We start from the raw sequence: 14,551 nt of genomic DNA, 5'->3' as shown, positions 1-14,551 counted from the left end.
CTCCGAAACTGCGCACAGCGTGGTAGCTCTAGTGGTAGAGTTACAATACTTCACGCTAATATACTCCGCCATCTCGCGGTCATTGAAACGAGCGACCAGACGTGGGTAGGAGGGCGGATGCATAACAGGGAGTTAAGCAGCGAAAAGGAAAAAAAGAATGTTTTTGTCAAAAATTCACGTAGCTAATTTAACGGTGTTCAGGTGTCTATTAGTACACATTGGGGTGACGCCTCTCGTCTTGAAAACTGTGCGCCTGTGTAACGTCTAGGGGCGTCAGATAATGACAGCTGTACTTCGTAACACTTTTGAGGACCTGCAGTGAGCGTATAAACATTGACCGTGCTGAAAATTGCAATTGGACGAATTAAAGCCGGCTGCACACACGCGCAAGGAAGTGTCTTCAGGGATGCTTCATAATAGTTAATGATCAATAAAGATATATAATCTCTATGTCCCGAGCAAATGAGTACTGTGAGTGACCAAATTCTACAAAAGGGTTGTTTGTTCTTGATTGTATGACGACATAATACGGCAAACAGCGCGAAAATGGAGAAAATTCAGGTACTTTTAGAGAAAGGGATGACACGGGCTCAATTTCAGTGTTCTTGTTAATGTTTATTGCACAATGGCGAAACATATAGAAAGAGAGAAAAACGCTGCAAATAGCACCCAAGCGCATGTGTCGATCGTACGTACTTCTAATCTTTGTCCTGTTTTCGCATTGCTTGCTGTAGTATGATGCAATTCTGCTATCATGGCTTCCTTAACGCTCGGGCATTATTATTGTTATTTGTTGTTCCGTAAGCTGTAACTTTTTGCTGTTTCTGTGGTTTGATAAATACTCTTGGTGGCACCGCCGAATTGTGCTTGCTATCATAGCGTACATGACAGTCACTCAGTGCGCAACAGGGGTTGATCTGTCACGGGAAATAAAGCAAATGAAGGATGAAAAGATTATAGCAAGGGCACTGGAGAACATGTCATGTGAAGTCAAAACAGACACAAACGAACAGTTATATAATATTGTCACGTGGCAATGACAGTAAATGACACAAGAGCAATACTGTGAAAGACGAAACTAACTTTTATTGGCGAACCTGTGCCCAAAAACACAGGCTACGCCCAAAGAACAGCGACAGCGGCGAACACACTCGGCGGTCGTCGAAATATGATGAGCGGGTGAAGCGCGTCGGCTTTTATACATCAGTCGTTGAATGTTCCAGAGTAATCGCTCGGAACCGCATGCCTTCCGCAACGTTCTACACCATTGGAGTCACGCGATGAAATCAGGTTACACAAGGTTCGGTAAAAACAGACAGAAGCACCGACAACACACGAGGAACCTCCGAGATATACATGCGCGAACTGCGCTGCGCGACAACATCCGCCAGGAGGCGTAACGCGGTCGCCCGACAGAGATATACAAGTACACGTGTCAATACCCCACTCTTAAGAAGCATCGACCCGATGCTGCAAACAAACGAAAGTAAGAAACAAAAACACCACTAGCAGGGAAACAACAAAATAAGGAAGTTCGTGAGCGTGCGTAAAAGGGCTCAGCACCACGTGGACCACTTCAGATCGTGCGCGGCGCTGCTGTGAATGCGAAATGCCCTCTGGCACGACCTCAGTCGAGTGCGCCAATACGGCGGATGACTTTGTAGGGTTCAAAATAGCGTCACGAATAGTTTCTCACGGAGTCCTCGTCGGCGTATCGGGGTCCAAACCCAAACACGGTCACCGGGATGGTACTCGACGTAGCGCCGTCGGAGATTGTTGTGTCGGCTGTCGGTACGCTGCTGGTGCTTGATCCGTAGGCGGGCGAGCTGACGAGCTTCTTCGGCAGGCTGGAGATAGGTAGCGACGTCAACGTGCCCTTCGTCAGTGACGTGCGGCAGCATGGCGTCGAGCGTCGTCGTCGGGTTCCTGCCGTAAACCAACTTGAACGGCGCGATCTGTGTTTCTTGCACCGCCGTGTTGTAAGCCAAGGTTACATATGGCAGGACCGCGTCCCACGTCTTGTGCTCGACGTCGACGTACATTGCTAGCATGTCGGCGAGGGTCTTGTTCAGGCGCTCCGTGAGACCATTCGTTTGCGGATGGTAGGCAGTTGTCCTCCTGTGGCTTGTCTGGCTGTATTGCAGAATAGCTTGGGTGAGCTCTGCTGTAAAGGCCGTTTCTCTGTCGGTGATGAGGACTTCTGGGGCACCATGTCGCAGCAGGATGTTCTCGACTAAAAAATTCGCCACTTCGGCTGCGTTGCCATTCGGTAGAGCCATAGTTTCAGCGAATCGGGTGAGATAGTACATCGTCACGACGATCCACTTATTCCCGGATGTTGACATCGGAAGCGGTCCGAACAAATCCATCCCGATCTGCTGAAATGGTCGGCGAGGAGGTTCGATCGGCTGTAATAATCCTGCTGGCCTTGTCGGTGGTGTCTTGGGTCGCTGGTGGTCTCGGCTTGTATTGACGTAACGGGCGACGTCGGCTGTCAGACGCGGCCAGTAATACCTTTCCTGTACCCTCGACAGCGTCCGGGAGAATCCGAGGTGCCCAGCGGTTGGATCGTCGTGTAGGGCGTACAGTGCCTCTGGACGCAACAACAAGAAGGTAGTTAGCGCGGACTGGTGAGAAGTTCTTCCCGAGCAGGTTGTCTTGTAGCGTGAACGAAGACAATCCGCGCTTAAATGCCCAAGGGACAACGTCGGTGTTCCCTTCCAAATACTTGACGAGGCCTTTTAGCTCCGGACCTGCTCGTTGCTCTTTAGTGTAGTCTTCCGCGCTTATTATACCAAGGAAGGCGTAGTCATCCTCGTTGTCTTGCGGCGGGGGATTGATGGGGGCACGTGATAGGCAGTCGGCGTCAGAGTGTTTTCTTCCGGACTTGTAGATTACCGTGACGTCATATTCTTGCAGTCTGAGGCTCCACCGCGCCAGCCGTTCTGAAGGGTCGTTTAATTTAGCTAGCCAACACAACGCGTGATGGTCGCCGACTACTTTGAATGGCCTGCCATATAGGTAAGGGCGGAATTTTGCTGTAGCCAAAATGACGGCGAGGTATTTCTTTTCAGTCGTAGAATAATAGCCTTACGCTTTTGACAGCGACCGGCTAGCATAAGACATCACCCGTTCAAGTCAGTCTTTCCTGTCGACTAGCACGGGACCGATGCCCAGGCTACTGGCACCAGTGTGGATGTCGGCGTCCTCGCCGAAGTGTGCAAGTACCGGCGGCAACTGCATGCGTCGTTCGAGTTCTTGTAATGCGTCGGCCTGTGGCGTTTCCATGCACTTGAACTCGACATCACATTTGGTTAGATGTGTTAGCGGCTTCGGGATGCCTGAAAAGTCCTTGACAAAGCGCCTACAGTAGGCACACATGCCCGGGCAGTTCGTTTCTAGCCGTGCGGTGCACTACGTCCGGCCGGGCACCAGCAGGCAAGGCGTTCAAGATCACGAAGGGGAAGCCTCGATCGTCGCGGGCTGGACTTCACGTCCCGGTGGGTCGCATACACCACCTGATGAGCACGAGCAACTACGCAGATCGCATAGGCGCGGGCGCCCCGGTCTACATGGCGGCAGTGTTGGAGTACCTGATGGCTGAAGTGCTCGAGCTTGCGGGGAACGCGGCTCGCGACAAAAACAAGACACGCATCACGCCCCATCATTTGCAGCTGGCCGTGCGTAACGACGAGGAGCCCAGCAAGTTGCTGTCGGGCGTCACTATATCCGAGGGCGGCGTGCTGCCCAACATTCAACAGGAGCTGTTCCCGAAGAAGTCCGGCGGAACACAGCTGCAGCAGAATGGCCACAAAGGGGCCGATGCGGGCGGTGGAAGCCAGACTTACTGACGGGTCTCGTCACACTCGACGTCAAACGGTACCGTCAATTAAAATAAATTAGTTATACTACATAAAAAAAAACCAGGCTACGCTCAAAGAACGGCGACAGCGGCGAACATACTCGGCGGTCGTCGAAATATGATAAGCGGGTCAAGCGCGTCGGCTTTTATACATCAGTCGTCGGATGTTGCAGAGTAATCGCTGGGACCCGTGTGCCTTACGCAAAGTTCTACCCCATTCGCGTCACGCGATAAAATCAGATAACACAAGGTACGGTAAAAACAGACAGCAGATGGAACCACTGACAACACCCGAGATACCTCCGACACACGCAGGCGCGTCCCGCGCGGCGCGATAACATCCGCCAGGCGGCGAAACGCGGTCGCCCGACAGAAATATGCAAGTACACGTGTCAATACTTACAAAATGCCACTTAACATCGATTTCTTTAAGGTGTACATACAACAGCAAAGAGAGAGAGAGAGAGAGATCATTTTTTAATGATGCAGAATGCAACGAACTACATTCCTTCGGACAGGTACTCTGTCCTGCAGGAAAAGGGCAAAAGGAAGGAGGAATAAGGCATGCGGAACAGAGGACCAAATTTACAAAGATATTCGTTCGTAATATCTCTCTGCCACTGGGCTTTGCTAATGATACGACCAACACAGTACGCTGGTATATGCCCTTACTAACGATTCTTTAGCACCTTTTCTGTAACTGTCCCTGCTATAATTTGTAGAGACAATCGCTGGTAATTGTGACGGTACGCTTTGACCCAAGTCCTTTAACAGAGGAAATCATTTTAGAATGCAGACATCACAAGCCATCACAGCGAAGGGCGACGAGGGCACCGTTTCAGTTTTTAAGGACAACAGACTTGGACATGCGGCTATTGCCTCTATACCCCGCACCTCCAGCAATATGTTGCGAGAATGTTGGGATTATAGAAGATCATATTTACAATATATATACAAAATAAGTCTGAGTAGTTAAGATGGCTGACCACCAACAACCCGCAGTGGCCAGCGTCTCGCAATCTTCTTCCTCTCTTCGTTCATCCTTCTGTAACAACATATTACCACAAGTACTACTGTGATGTGCGGTGATACAATATGTGGTGACAATGGCCTACTGTGATTGTGTATCTGTTCTCCCTTCATTCCTATATCTCTCTACTTTCACATCACTTCACCTCCCATCCTCTTTCTCCCCAGCGTAGGGAAGCAAATCGGATGTTCCCCTCTGGTTAACTCTCTCTCTCTCTCTCTCTCACCTAGCAGCATCCTTGTGAATACGGGGCACAGTTTCTTGCATCTCAACAACTGCCTCTCTTTCTCGCCGCTGAACGTAACCAAACACCGTCGAGTGCGCATGCGCGTGCGCCTGCCCTCGAAACACACAAGCAGCGACGAAGAGGAAAGGAGGGTGGGGTGGGAAGCAGAAAGCGTGTTCTCCTCCCAGTCGTACATTAGTGCGAGCGCGCCAAGTGCGCGGGCCCTTGTGTGGGGCTCATCTCCAACCAGTGATCAGCGTCATGAACACGACGTAAACAATTCATCTTCTCCGCATCGTGCGGTCGTCCAGGCCTACCGAGGGCATTACGTTAATGCCCCGGTGTCCACTGGGGGCGGTGTCCTGGGGGCGCGAAAAATCGTTTGTCATTTCGTACACTCCGCCGTACAAAAAATGAGGAAAAGAAAAAGACAAAACAAAAAATAGACACGTCAAGTAGATTGCAGTTAATCGCGTTGGTGGAGTAAGGCGTCTAGTGAACTCTATTGGTGGACTCTCAACTTTTGAACACGTAGTTTGCTGGCCGCAAGTCAGAGCAATTCTTAATCTTTTAACTTGACCAAATGTAAAAATGTAGATGGTTGTAAAAGCGTGGGGAACTGAGAACATTGGTACAATTTAGTACATTGAAGCGAAGAACAGATGAATCCATTAAAAGCCTGAGTAACGTGATTTAGCTCTTCTTAATATCTCACAATTCGTTTTTCTTTTCTCTTTTATTTTTTAAGAAGTGTTTAAAAATTATAAAGTTTTATGTGCCAAAAACACGCTTTGATTATGGGGTTTAGTGGGGTACTCCGGAATAATGTGGACCAACAGTTCAGATAATAAGACGGCATGGCGCCTCTTACAAACAGATATATATCCGAACCCGGTGGCCTACCACCGCTACTACCCGTAGCTTTACACAGATAGATTTAGATTCTGTCAAGAAAGGGCGGACCTACAATCGATGGTTTGGGCTTGTCCTCCGACATCCACACAGAATAAGATACACAAGACCAGAGAGCAGTGGGAGACCGCGTTGCTCAGCTGTGCACCGGAAAACCAGCTTAAGGCAATCCAGCAGGCCGAAGATGCCGCCAGGGCTCAAGGGCTCGAGGCCATCACCTAGGTACAGATGCCTAGGTCTCAAATCTGCTGTGCTAAAATAAAGTTTATTGCTCCTCCTGTCTGGCATTTTACGGTCTTTGTGCGCCCATTGCAACTTAATCTTCATGTAATGTTTTTGAATTGATTTCTAAATTACTTGCGAATAAAAAAAAAAGAAAATGAAAGAAAACACTACCATTGTTGCGAAAATAATATACTCATTCTGACAGCCCGAAGAATTTCGTTGTTGGAGGGTATTAGCGACCAAATTTATTGCCAAGACAAGTTAATTTAACGCCGTAAGCTTTCCCCCCCCCTCTCTCTCTATTAATTACCTTACCAACGGAGGCTTAACGCTGTTATTGAAAGGAAAGGATTTTATCGTTATGAACAAACAACGTTATTGGGTCCTATCTGTCGTTGTAGAAATAAGATTACACTTGTGTGTAATTGATGGCGTGGCATACGATGAACTGAAGGTAGAGCTGTTACAGCGGTTCCAAGAGAAGCTGAGTGGAATGAAAAGAACGTGTTTTATTGTTGGACGCACGCTTAACCTACGACTGTGGGTTAAGAGGCAAAAGCAAAAGGAAGAGAAAGAATGAAGCAGACGCTGACTACGGAGGAGGAGGAACAGCCATGCATATCCTACACATGCCTGATTTTCTTTAATGTTTTGATTTATTCCTTCATTTTATTTTATTTATACTCTTCTATCCCTGCTTCTCTTCATCCTAACCTGCCTATTCCCAATTTGTGTTTTAATGCCCTTGCACAATAATGTACCCGCTATTTCACTTTTTACATCTATCGCGCATGCTCTTGCTTCTTCTGCTTGATTTGTGTTCTGTTTCATGAATTTTTTATTTCGTGCTACCCGATTCTTGACCGATCCTTCAGAATTTGTAGGCGTCATTGCACACGCAAGCAGGTACACATTTACTTAGTTTCTTGCGCCCAAGCGCGTTCGGGGTTCTCGAATTTCGAAGCAGCTGGGGCTGGTGAAATTGAAGAAAATCAGAAAAAAGAAAGTCAGAAAGAGGATCGTTTGCTTTCTTTCTTTTAAAATTAAACTGTGTATGGAACGTCAGAAGGGCGTAGAAGTGTAGGGAAACGAGGGTGTGCCTCGGCGTGCCCGACCAACAGGACTCTTAACAGGCTTCTAAAACCGAATTGCGCGTGCCGTGTTTGGGAATCGAGCGTGCGCTGCCCGTCGTTATTATTATTATTATTTTTTTGTCGTCGCCTTTCACAACCGGAACCAAGGCGCCGGCTGAAGGCGCCGACCTTGCGTCCCCGCGTTCAACACGACCCAGGTAGTGTTGCCGCGTTGCGGCGTCGATGAGTGCTGCAAAACTACGAGTAATTACCTTGGCTGACCTGCCAGCACTGTGTCGTCAAGCTTTCCACCGTCGTCGTGGCGTTGCACTTTTTTTTTTCTTCTAAAGTAATGACTCGCCGCGGTGTAGCTGGCGTCAGCCTGTTGCGCGTGAGGTCGCGGATTCGGTCCCGGCCGCGGCTGCCGCATGCCGGTGTAGACGGAGTGGAAATGAAAAAGTAAGAAAAAAGAAAGCAAAAGAAAAAGAAGAAAATTTCCGTGCGCCGCGCTTTGTTTGCATGTTAATTAAACCCAGGTGGTCAAAATTAATCCGAAGCCCTCCACAACGTGGTTTTCTTGTGCAGTTTCGGGACGTTACAACTTCTGCTAGTTAATATTAATTTCTGTAGAAGCGATGTCGCTCAACCACTACACGGATTCTACTGCATGCAAAGACGAACGGAGCTGCGTAGTTTGTGATGGATGTGAAATGAGAGAGGCAACAGAGAAAAAGGAATAAAGACCTGTTAAAGCCCGAATTCGATGTGATAAGAACGCTTGCTGCAGCTGGTTGCTCCTTCAACCAAGCATCGACTGCTATTCCGTGCACCAAGTCTCGACAACTGCGCGAAGCCTCGGTTTACCAACTCCTGCGTAAACGACGTTTAATTAAAAATACAGGCGTGTAGTGAAAAACATCCACTGAGCTTCGACTGTTGTGCATTCTTACAACCACTCTTCTTTTTCCTTCTTCTCTCTCTTTGCCTCTTTATTATTTTTTTTTTGGTGCGAAAGAACTACGGCAGAGGCATCAAAAAAAAAAAAAATTACGATTACTCGTTAAGTTGTTCCAGCCCTCTTCGCTGTGCTTTTGCGACTGTGCACAAACTGCACGCCGCCGAATCGAATAACACGTTTCGTTTTTCTTGTTAGGACAACGAAAAGTTAACTTTCATTCCTGGCAGGATTGCAGAATGGAATAATATAGGCGAGCCCAGTCTGCCACATATCGATACGACCTCTGAATGCTGTGGGTTTTTATTTTATTGTTTTGTGTCATGTTACGTCCGCCTTATAAAAACTATATTTTGTCCAACAGTAAGCGTGAAATAAAATAAAACACCGAAAGGTATTTAGCACCGGGGAGTGAAGTCCTGTGAACACTTGTGTTGCACTGATTAGTAAACTGTTTTTGACGCACGAGTGACGCAATAACGGTACAGTCATTTGTAACAACGGCAGGTGGTCACACTGCTCCGTATCTAGATCATCCGCGAATTATAAACAATAATTCGTAAATACTTCCACATCTTATATTTCGAAATAATTTGCGCTCAGTTCTAAATCCTGCGCTCTTGCACGCGAATGACACTATTCACATTCACGTTGGGGTTCATCATAGCACGAGCGATAGAGATGAAATCTGAAGCTTCCGAATTTCAACTTTAACTCGGAATTTGTTTAAAAAGAAGAACGGAGAAAAAAAGCTAAGACGAACACGAGCAGCAGCTGAACTGTGAACGCCACAGTAAATTCTTTTGCACCCTTAACGACAATTGGTTTGTCTGATGACTAACATCATTATCCTTATGAGGCATACGACTTAATCTTGCTGCAAGTAAGCGAAATGGTGGCGGCGGCATACGACGTGAAACTGCACTAAATAAACTGCCAAACTGCCCTGTCATATATATCTGGGCGCACGCCAGGTAGTAAGCATTATTACGCAGTTTTTAACCTCGGATTCTATCAGTCTAGGTTTTGGAGCTCGCTGCTCTGTGCAATAATTTCATATAGTGTTAAGCATGTGAGACACACATGCACTTCTAAATGCAGAAAAAAAAAGAAAAAGGAAAAGGATAAAAAATTGTTGCTAAGCTGCAAAAAGCTGCCAAGTCTAGGTGACTGAACCTACAGTCAAGCTAGCAGCAGGCAATGAAAGCTTCGCGAACTATGAATTCCTTTTGGTCGTTCATATTTGACACGAACAAGGCGCATAAAGAGCGGCTCAAATGATTGATAAAAAAAGTAAAAGCGAACATTATAAATGTTCTTATCGGCATGAAATAACGGTACTGCCTCATTTTCTCGTCTTAACGGTTCTTATACTCGCCTCATCTCGAATGCTCAGCCGGTTTATTGCGCTAGAAATCCCGGTGCGTATATCTGCGAATAAACGAGCCTCATTCTGAAGCGGCGAAGCTTCTCGGAGTGTTTGTCGATCACAAATGGCTCGTTTCACGGCACACCATATCGGAGAAACGTTCTTCGTTTCTCTCTGTCCGCTCGGTAGAAGCAAAAGGCGAATGAAAGCCCCCATGTGCAGTTTATTTAATTAGCAGACGGAGAGGGTCACTATTCAGACCACCCTTACTAGCGAACGATGTTGCGGCCAGTGCAACAGTAAAGGATACAACGGGTGAGAAAAAGAAAAAAAAGGGGAAAAATTGTAGAAAACGATTCGTGAAGAGAATGTTACCGAAAGCATTGAAATACGCGAAGAGGAAGCCTCTCTATACCAGACGCCGTGCGCACACGACAGGTGCAGATTTTCGCAGCTGCCTAAAATTAAGGTAAGCAATGGGATTGTGAAAGAAATCACAAGTCGTAAAAAAATATTTATTAGCACGGCCTTCGCAGCGGAAGCGATTTTACCGCTAGCTCCTAGGAAAGGTGAAAGAAAGGGGGAATAAAAATTTGAAGGAGAGTTCGTGCTTTTCGGAACACTAACGCTTGGAACGTCGAAAATTTTCTTTTTGAGGTATGAATAAATCGCAAGTGGGGCTGGTCCGATGACCCTCGCTTAAGGATCATGCCTCGAGCGTCGGCCGGCTTCATTTCTCATAATTCGCTTCACGTGTCACGCAGTCGTTAAATAAAGTACGAGTTACGTTCAGCTAATATGTACGCCAAATTGAGCTCATCGCGTCCCTAATGTCCCCTACGCGTGCTAAAATTTGTATTACTAAATTGCTACCTCTGGTATGGCCGTGCAGGAGGCGCACCCTTGATGACCGCCGGCCAAAAGAGCCTAACGAAGCATATTATGCGACGTCCTATATCTGCTATAGTTCGTCCTACGCGTAGATACAACACACTGCGCTGAAATTCGGAGTATATGTGAAGATGCCGCGAATTGTAGAGACACTGCCTAAGCGCTCTTATATCCGTGTTTTATGCAACACCCACATTCCTTTTAAAGCTCGTCGTGCAAGCGGTACGGTGGGTGAAAGTATAGTCCACGTGTTGCTAGAATGTCCCCTCCCTGCTGCTCACCAAAGGCGACAGCTGCGCTACAAACCTAGGGCGCTGTGCAACCGTCCATTGTCACTTGGAACAATACTTGGACCGAGACTAATTAATCGCCTTCAAAGAACAGCTTTCGCTGCAATAAAGGAGTTGAGCAACGGGCGTGGGTGCTGCTAATATCAGGGCCGATTTTACGCGCAGTGACTGGCGTTCGTTGTGATTGTTTAATCTTCGTAAGTTAAATCCCGCAAGTGAATTGTTTTGCCTCAATTTCCTTCTTGCGATCAGTTTGTCCAGTTGTCGTAATTTTTTCGTGTAAGTCCGAGCGTATATATATATATATATATATATATATATATATATATATATATATATATATATATATATATATATATATATATATATATATATATATATATATATATATATATATATATATGTGTGTGTGTGTGTGTGTGTGTGTGTGTGTCCGCTGGCCTAGTCTGTCCTCGTTTTTGTGGCCAGTAGCGTATTCTAATTCAACGTTGAGCACGACGAAAAAGAAATAAATAAGAAATAACATAGAGGAGGTGCCCGTGTGCTCAGAAAGCAAAAAAAAAAACGAAAGACGCTTATAGGCGCGATGTGAAAACGTGATCAACGTTCAGCTGATTCTGTGAAGCTCCACGAAGGCGTGCACCTGTTTGTCGAGCTCGGTGTCGGCTTCACGTCGCGCGCTGGCAAAATATTGACCCACATGGCCCGACTGTACCTAATCTTGCTCGTTACACGGTTCGAGCTATTTTATTGGTTTAAGAACATCGCCTTTACGCTACTTCGCTAATATGCTTTCGTTATAGTGTCTTTGTCTTAGCGCGTTACTCACGTGCTTTTTCCTGGACAGAGCTAGTTCTGTTCCTCGTCCACTCGACTATATACCAGACGAAAGAAAAGAAAGTGAGGTAGTTAATTTTGACTGCTATAAGTGACAAATATTCCCCATTTTCCCGGTTCCTTGCTTTCGACGTAAGCCTGCACAGAAGCTGAAACATTACTGCTTGAATAAAGAAACCTTTTAAAGAAAAAGGAAATCCCTCAAGGCGCACATCTTAAATATGTGAAGTGAGATTAACTGTAAGGTGACGAGCACGCAACGAAGTAAGATGAAGGACACGCAACTGCTTGATGTTAAATCGGCCACTACGCTTGCCGACTTACTTTTCTTTCTTTTATTCTGTTTGATAACGCACCCCAATCGAGAATGGTGTGCTAGAGGTACAGCCAATTATTTAAAAACTTCAAAAAATTAAACATCGAGCGCCACGAGAATCAGACTAAGGCAGTCGAAAACGTCAGAAAGAATGTGCTAATCACGAAGTTTGCATCTTCGTATTTTGCGCACGACCGCGGGTTAGTAGCCTGCTAAGCTTTTAGTCGAACGAGCCGCAAAAGTGCAGTTCACGTTATTTCAACATCGACATATATTAACGGGCAATTTAAGCGTTGACTGGTATACAGCAGCTGCGAATGCACGCAATAAGTGTAGCGTGCGTGAATCCGTCGCAGAACTTGCATGTCTGAGGCGGGATGTACGTATAGCTAAACGCACATACGAAAAAAAGCAGGTTTAGTAGCAGGAGAAAGTGAAAAGGAAGTTTATATCCTCAGCCTGCTCGCGCTAACAGTCATGAGAAGCAGTTTCTGATTCTCTTGAGGCCCCACAGCCGATTTGGTAAAGCGATATGTGCTGATGACTTTTCGTTCTTGTTCTTCTTTTTTCCAGCGAAGACATCGCAGTAGCATTATACAGGGTGTTTCAGCGAACTTTAACCAGAGTTTAAAGATATGCCGATGCAATCTAAAGCGACTCAACCAAATGTATGTTGCTTACTTTTGTATGTAGTGCGTTAAGCTATTTTCTGTATCTTGCTTAATAAGATAATGAGTCAAGAATAATTAACCAACTTCTGAAGCACCGAAGCTAGGAAAGAAACTCTAATTAAAAAGTTGTAGTGAGGTTTGTAAAACGTCCAAAGAAACAGTTTCTGTCTTTCTATCTATTAAGCATTAGTGTTTTTTAAGCTTACTGAGGATGCCCGCGAAAGAAAATAAGCACCACGTGACATGCCTGCTTGCGCGTCGTGATTGCACTGCTCACAAGTCTTCCGCACACAAACGAACATAAAATTTAGCCGGGTGTGCTGCCGCTGCGTCTGCTTATTGCTATCATGCACCGCCACGAGAGAAGCACATCGCTGGCGTAAATCGCACAGCCAACGCCTTCGTCACTTCCCTGTCACCTTTTAAGCGGCAGCACGCCCTGCTAGATGCTATGTAAGTTTGTACGCGGACACTTTGGGAGCGCTGCAGTCACGGTGCGCAAGCGGTTATGTCACGTCGTATATTTTTTTATTTCGCGGGCATCCGCAGTAAAATGAGAAAAAAAAAAACAGTAATACTTAATAGATATAAAGTTAGAAACTGTCGAATCGGACGTTTTGCAAAGCGCTCTACAACTTTCTCATTCCACTTTTTTACCTAACTTCATTGCTTCAGAAGTTGGTTAATTAATCTTGACTAATTATCGAATTAAGCAAAATACAAAAAGGTAGCGTAACACACTACATACAAAAGTAAGCAACATTCACTTGATCGCGTCGTCTTAGAGTGCATCGGCATATTTTTAAACTCTGGCTAAAGTTTGCTGAAACACCCTGGATATGCCAGCGTGTAATGCTCGTTAAGCGAACGAGAATCTCGCTTCGTTGAAAACATCATCTAGGTTTCGCCTTTCCCGGAGGTCTTCGAACTTTGCCGCCTAATGTCATCTCCGTGCCTCGTGAGTTTCTAGGTGATGCTTTTTCTTAATTTTTTTTGTCTTTCTCCCACCTGGTGGCAGATTTGTGAGTGGGTGCACACACTATGGCACTATCTAAACAGCTGTCTGTTCCATAGCGCTCCATGAAAGATCTAATAAATAATAACAAGGTTTTTTCTATAAAGGCGCGTTTGCACCGTCTTGTCTTGAATGAGTAAGCGAAAAGTTGTCGCTTAGGCTGCTTCCACAATCCGTCGTGTACTGTCAGGCTTTGTGCATCCAGTTTATGAAAGCGGCTTCTAGAATTCGTTGTTTCTGCAGATTCTATTTTCTTTTTGTTCCAAAATTTTACGCTGTTATAAATTATGCGTGCGGACCGTAATCACAACGGAGCGCAATCCCACTATATCCCGTAATCACACTTGTCCGGCAACCTGTTTGTTTTGGTGGTGACGTTGCAGCTGGCGGAGTTAGCCTGGCATAAATAGCCGGCAATTGTTCCGCCTGATCCTCCTGTGAGTTAAGACCATGGGCGTGTCACTATCGTAGACAGAAGTATGAGGTCCCTAAGCCACGTGTATGAATCGGTAGCTAAAGCGATACGATTATTGAAAGCACGCTTAAGGGACGTCGGTGACAGTTTGTTCTATTAGCAACAGAAAGAGCCGTCTTCACGCTTCGACCAAGAGTATTCGTAGGAAAGTTTGGCAGCATATTACACTGCTGTAACACGTGAAGGCGAAAGCCTGCTGCACACTTGGCAATGCGCCGTCTCGCATCGTCGTGTTGCTGCTATCGCAGTTCGGCTCCTTCGGCTCGTTTTCGACGCTTATTTGCGGCTTCGCGCGCTCGTACAGCGGGTTCCGACTCGCGCCAACGACGTTTTTCTTCGACTTTACCTTGCATCCTCTCATCAGGGAATTGAGACGTATGCAGTTCTGAGTGCTATATGGGTGA

The 14,551-nt window shown here is 46.3% G+C and overlaps 2 protein-coding genes across 2 annotated transcripts in view; one reads left to right on the top strand and one right to left on the bottom strand.

The window, feature by feature from the left end:
* Window positions 1-14,551, bottom strand: part of LOC142571700 (uncharacterized) — a 216,433-nt gene that overhangs the window by 18,714 nt on the left and 183,168 nt on the right. The gene's annotated exons all lie outside the window — the stretch shown is intronic.
* On the top strand, window positions 1,746-3,851 carry LOC142570310 (histone H2A-like). Its single transcript, XM_075678702.1, has 2 exons — window positions 1,746-1,791; window positions 3,439-3,851. Exons 1-2 carry the CDS (start codon window positions 1,746-1,748, stop codon window positions 3,849-3,851), a joined length of 459 nt encoding a protein of 152 aa, XP_075534817.1.

Source organism: Dermacentor variabilis, chromosome 2 (assembly GCF_050947875.1).
Source record: "Dermacentor variabilis isolate Ectoservices chromosome 2, ASM5094787v1, whole genome shotgun sequence".
NCBI lineage: Eukaryota > Metazoa > Arthropoda > Arachnida > Ixodida > Ixodidae > Dermacentor > Dermacentor variabilis.
Note: the sequence above shows the minus strand (reverse complement) of the source record. Positions and strands in the feature narration are given on the sequence as shown.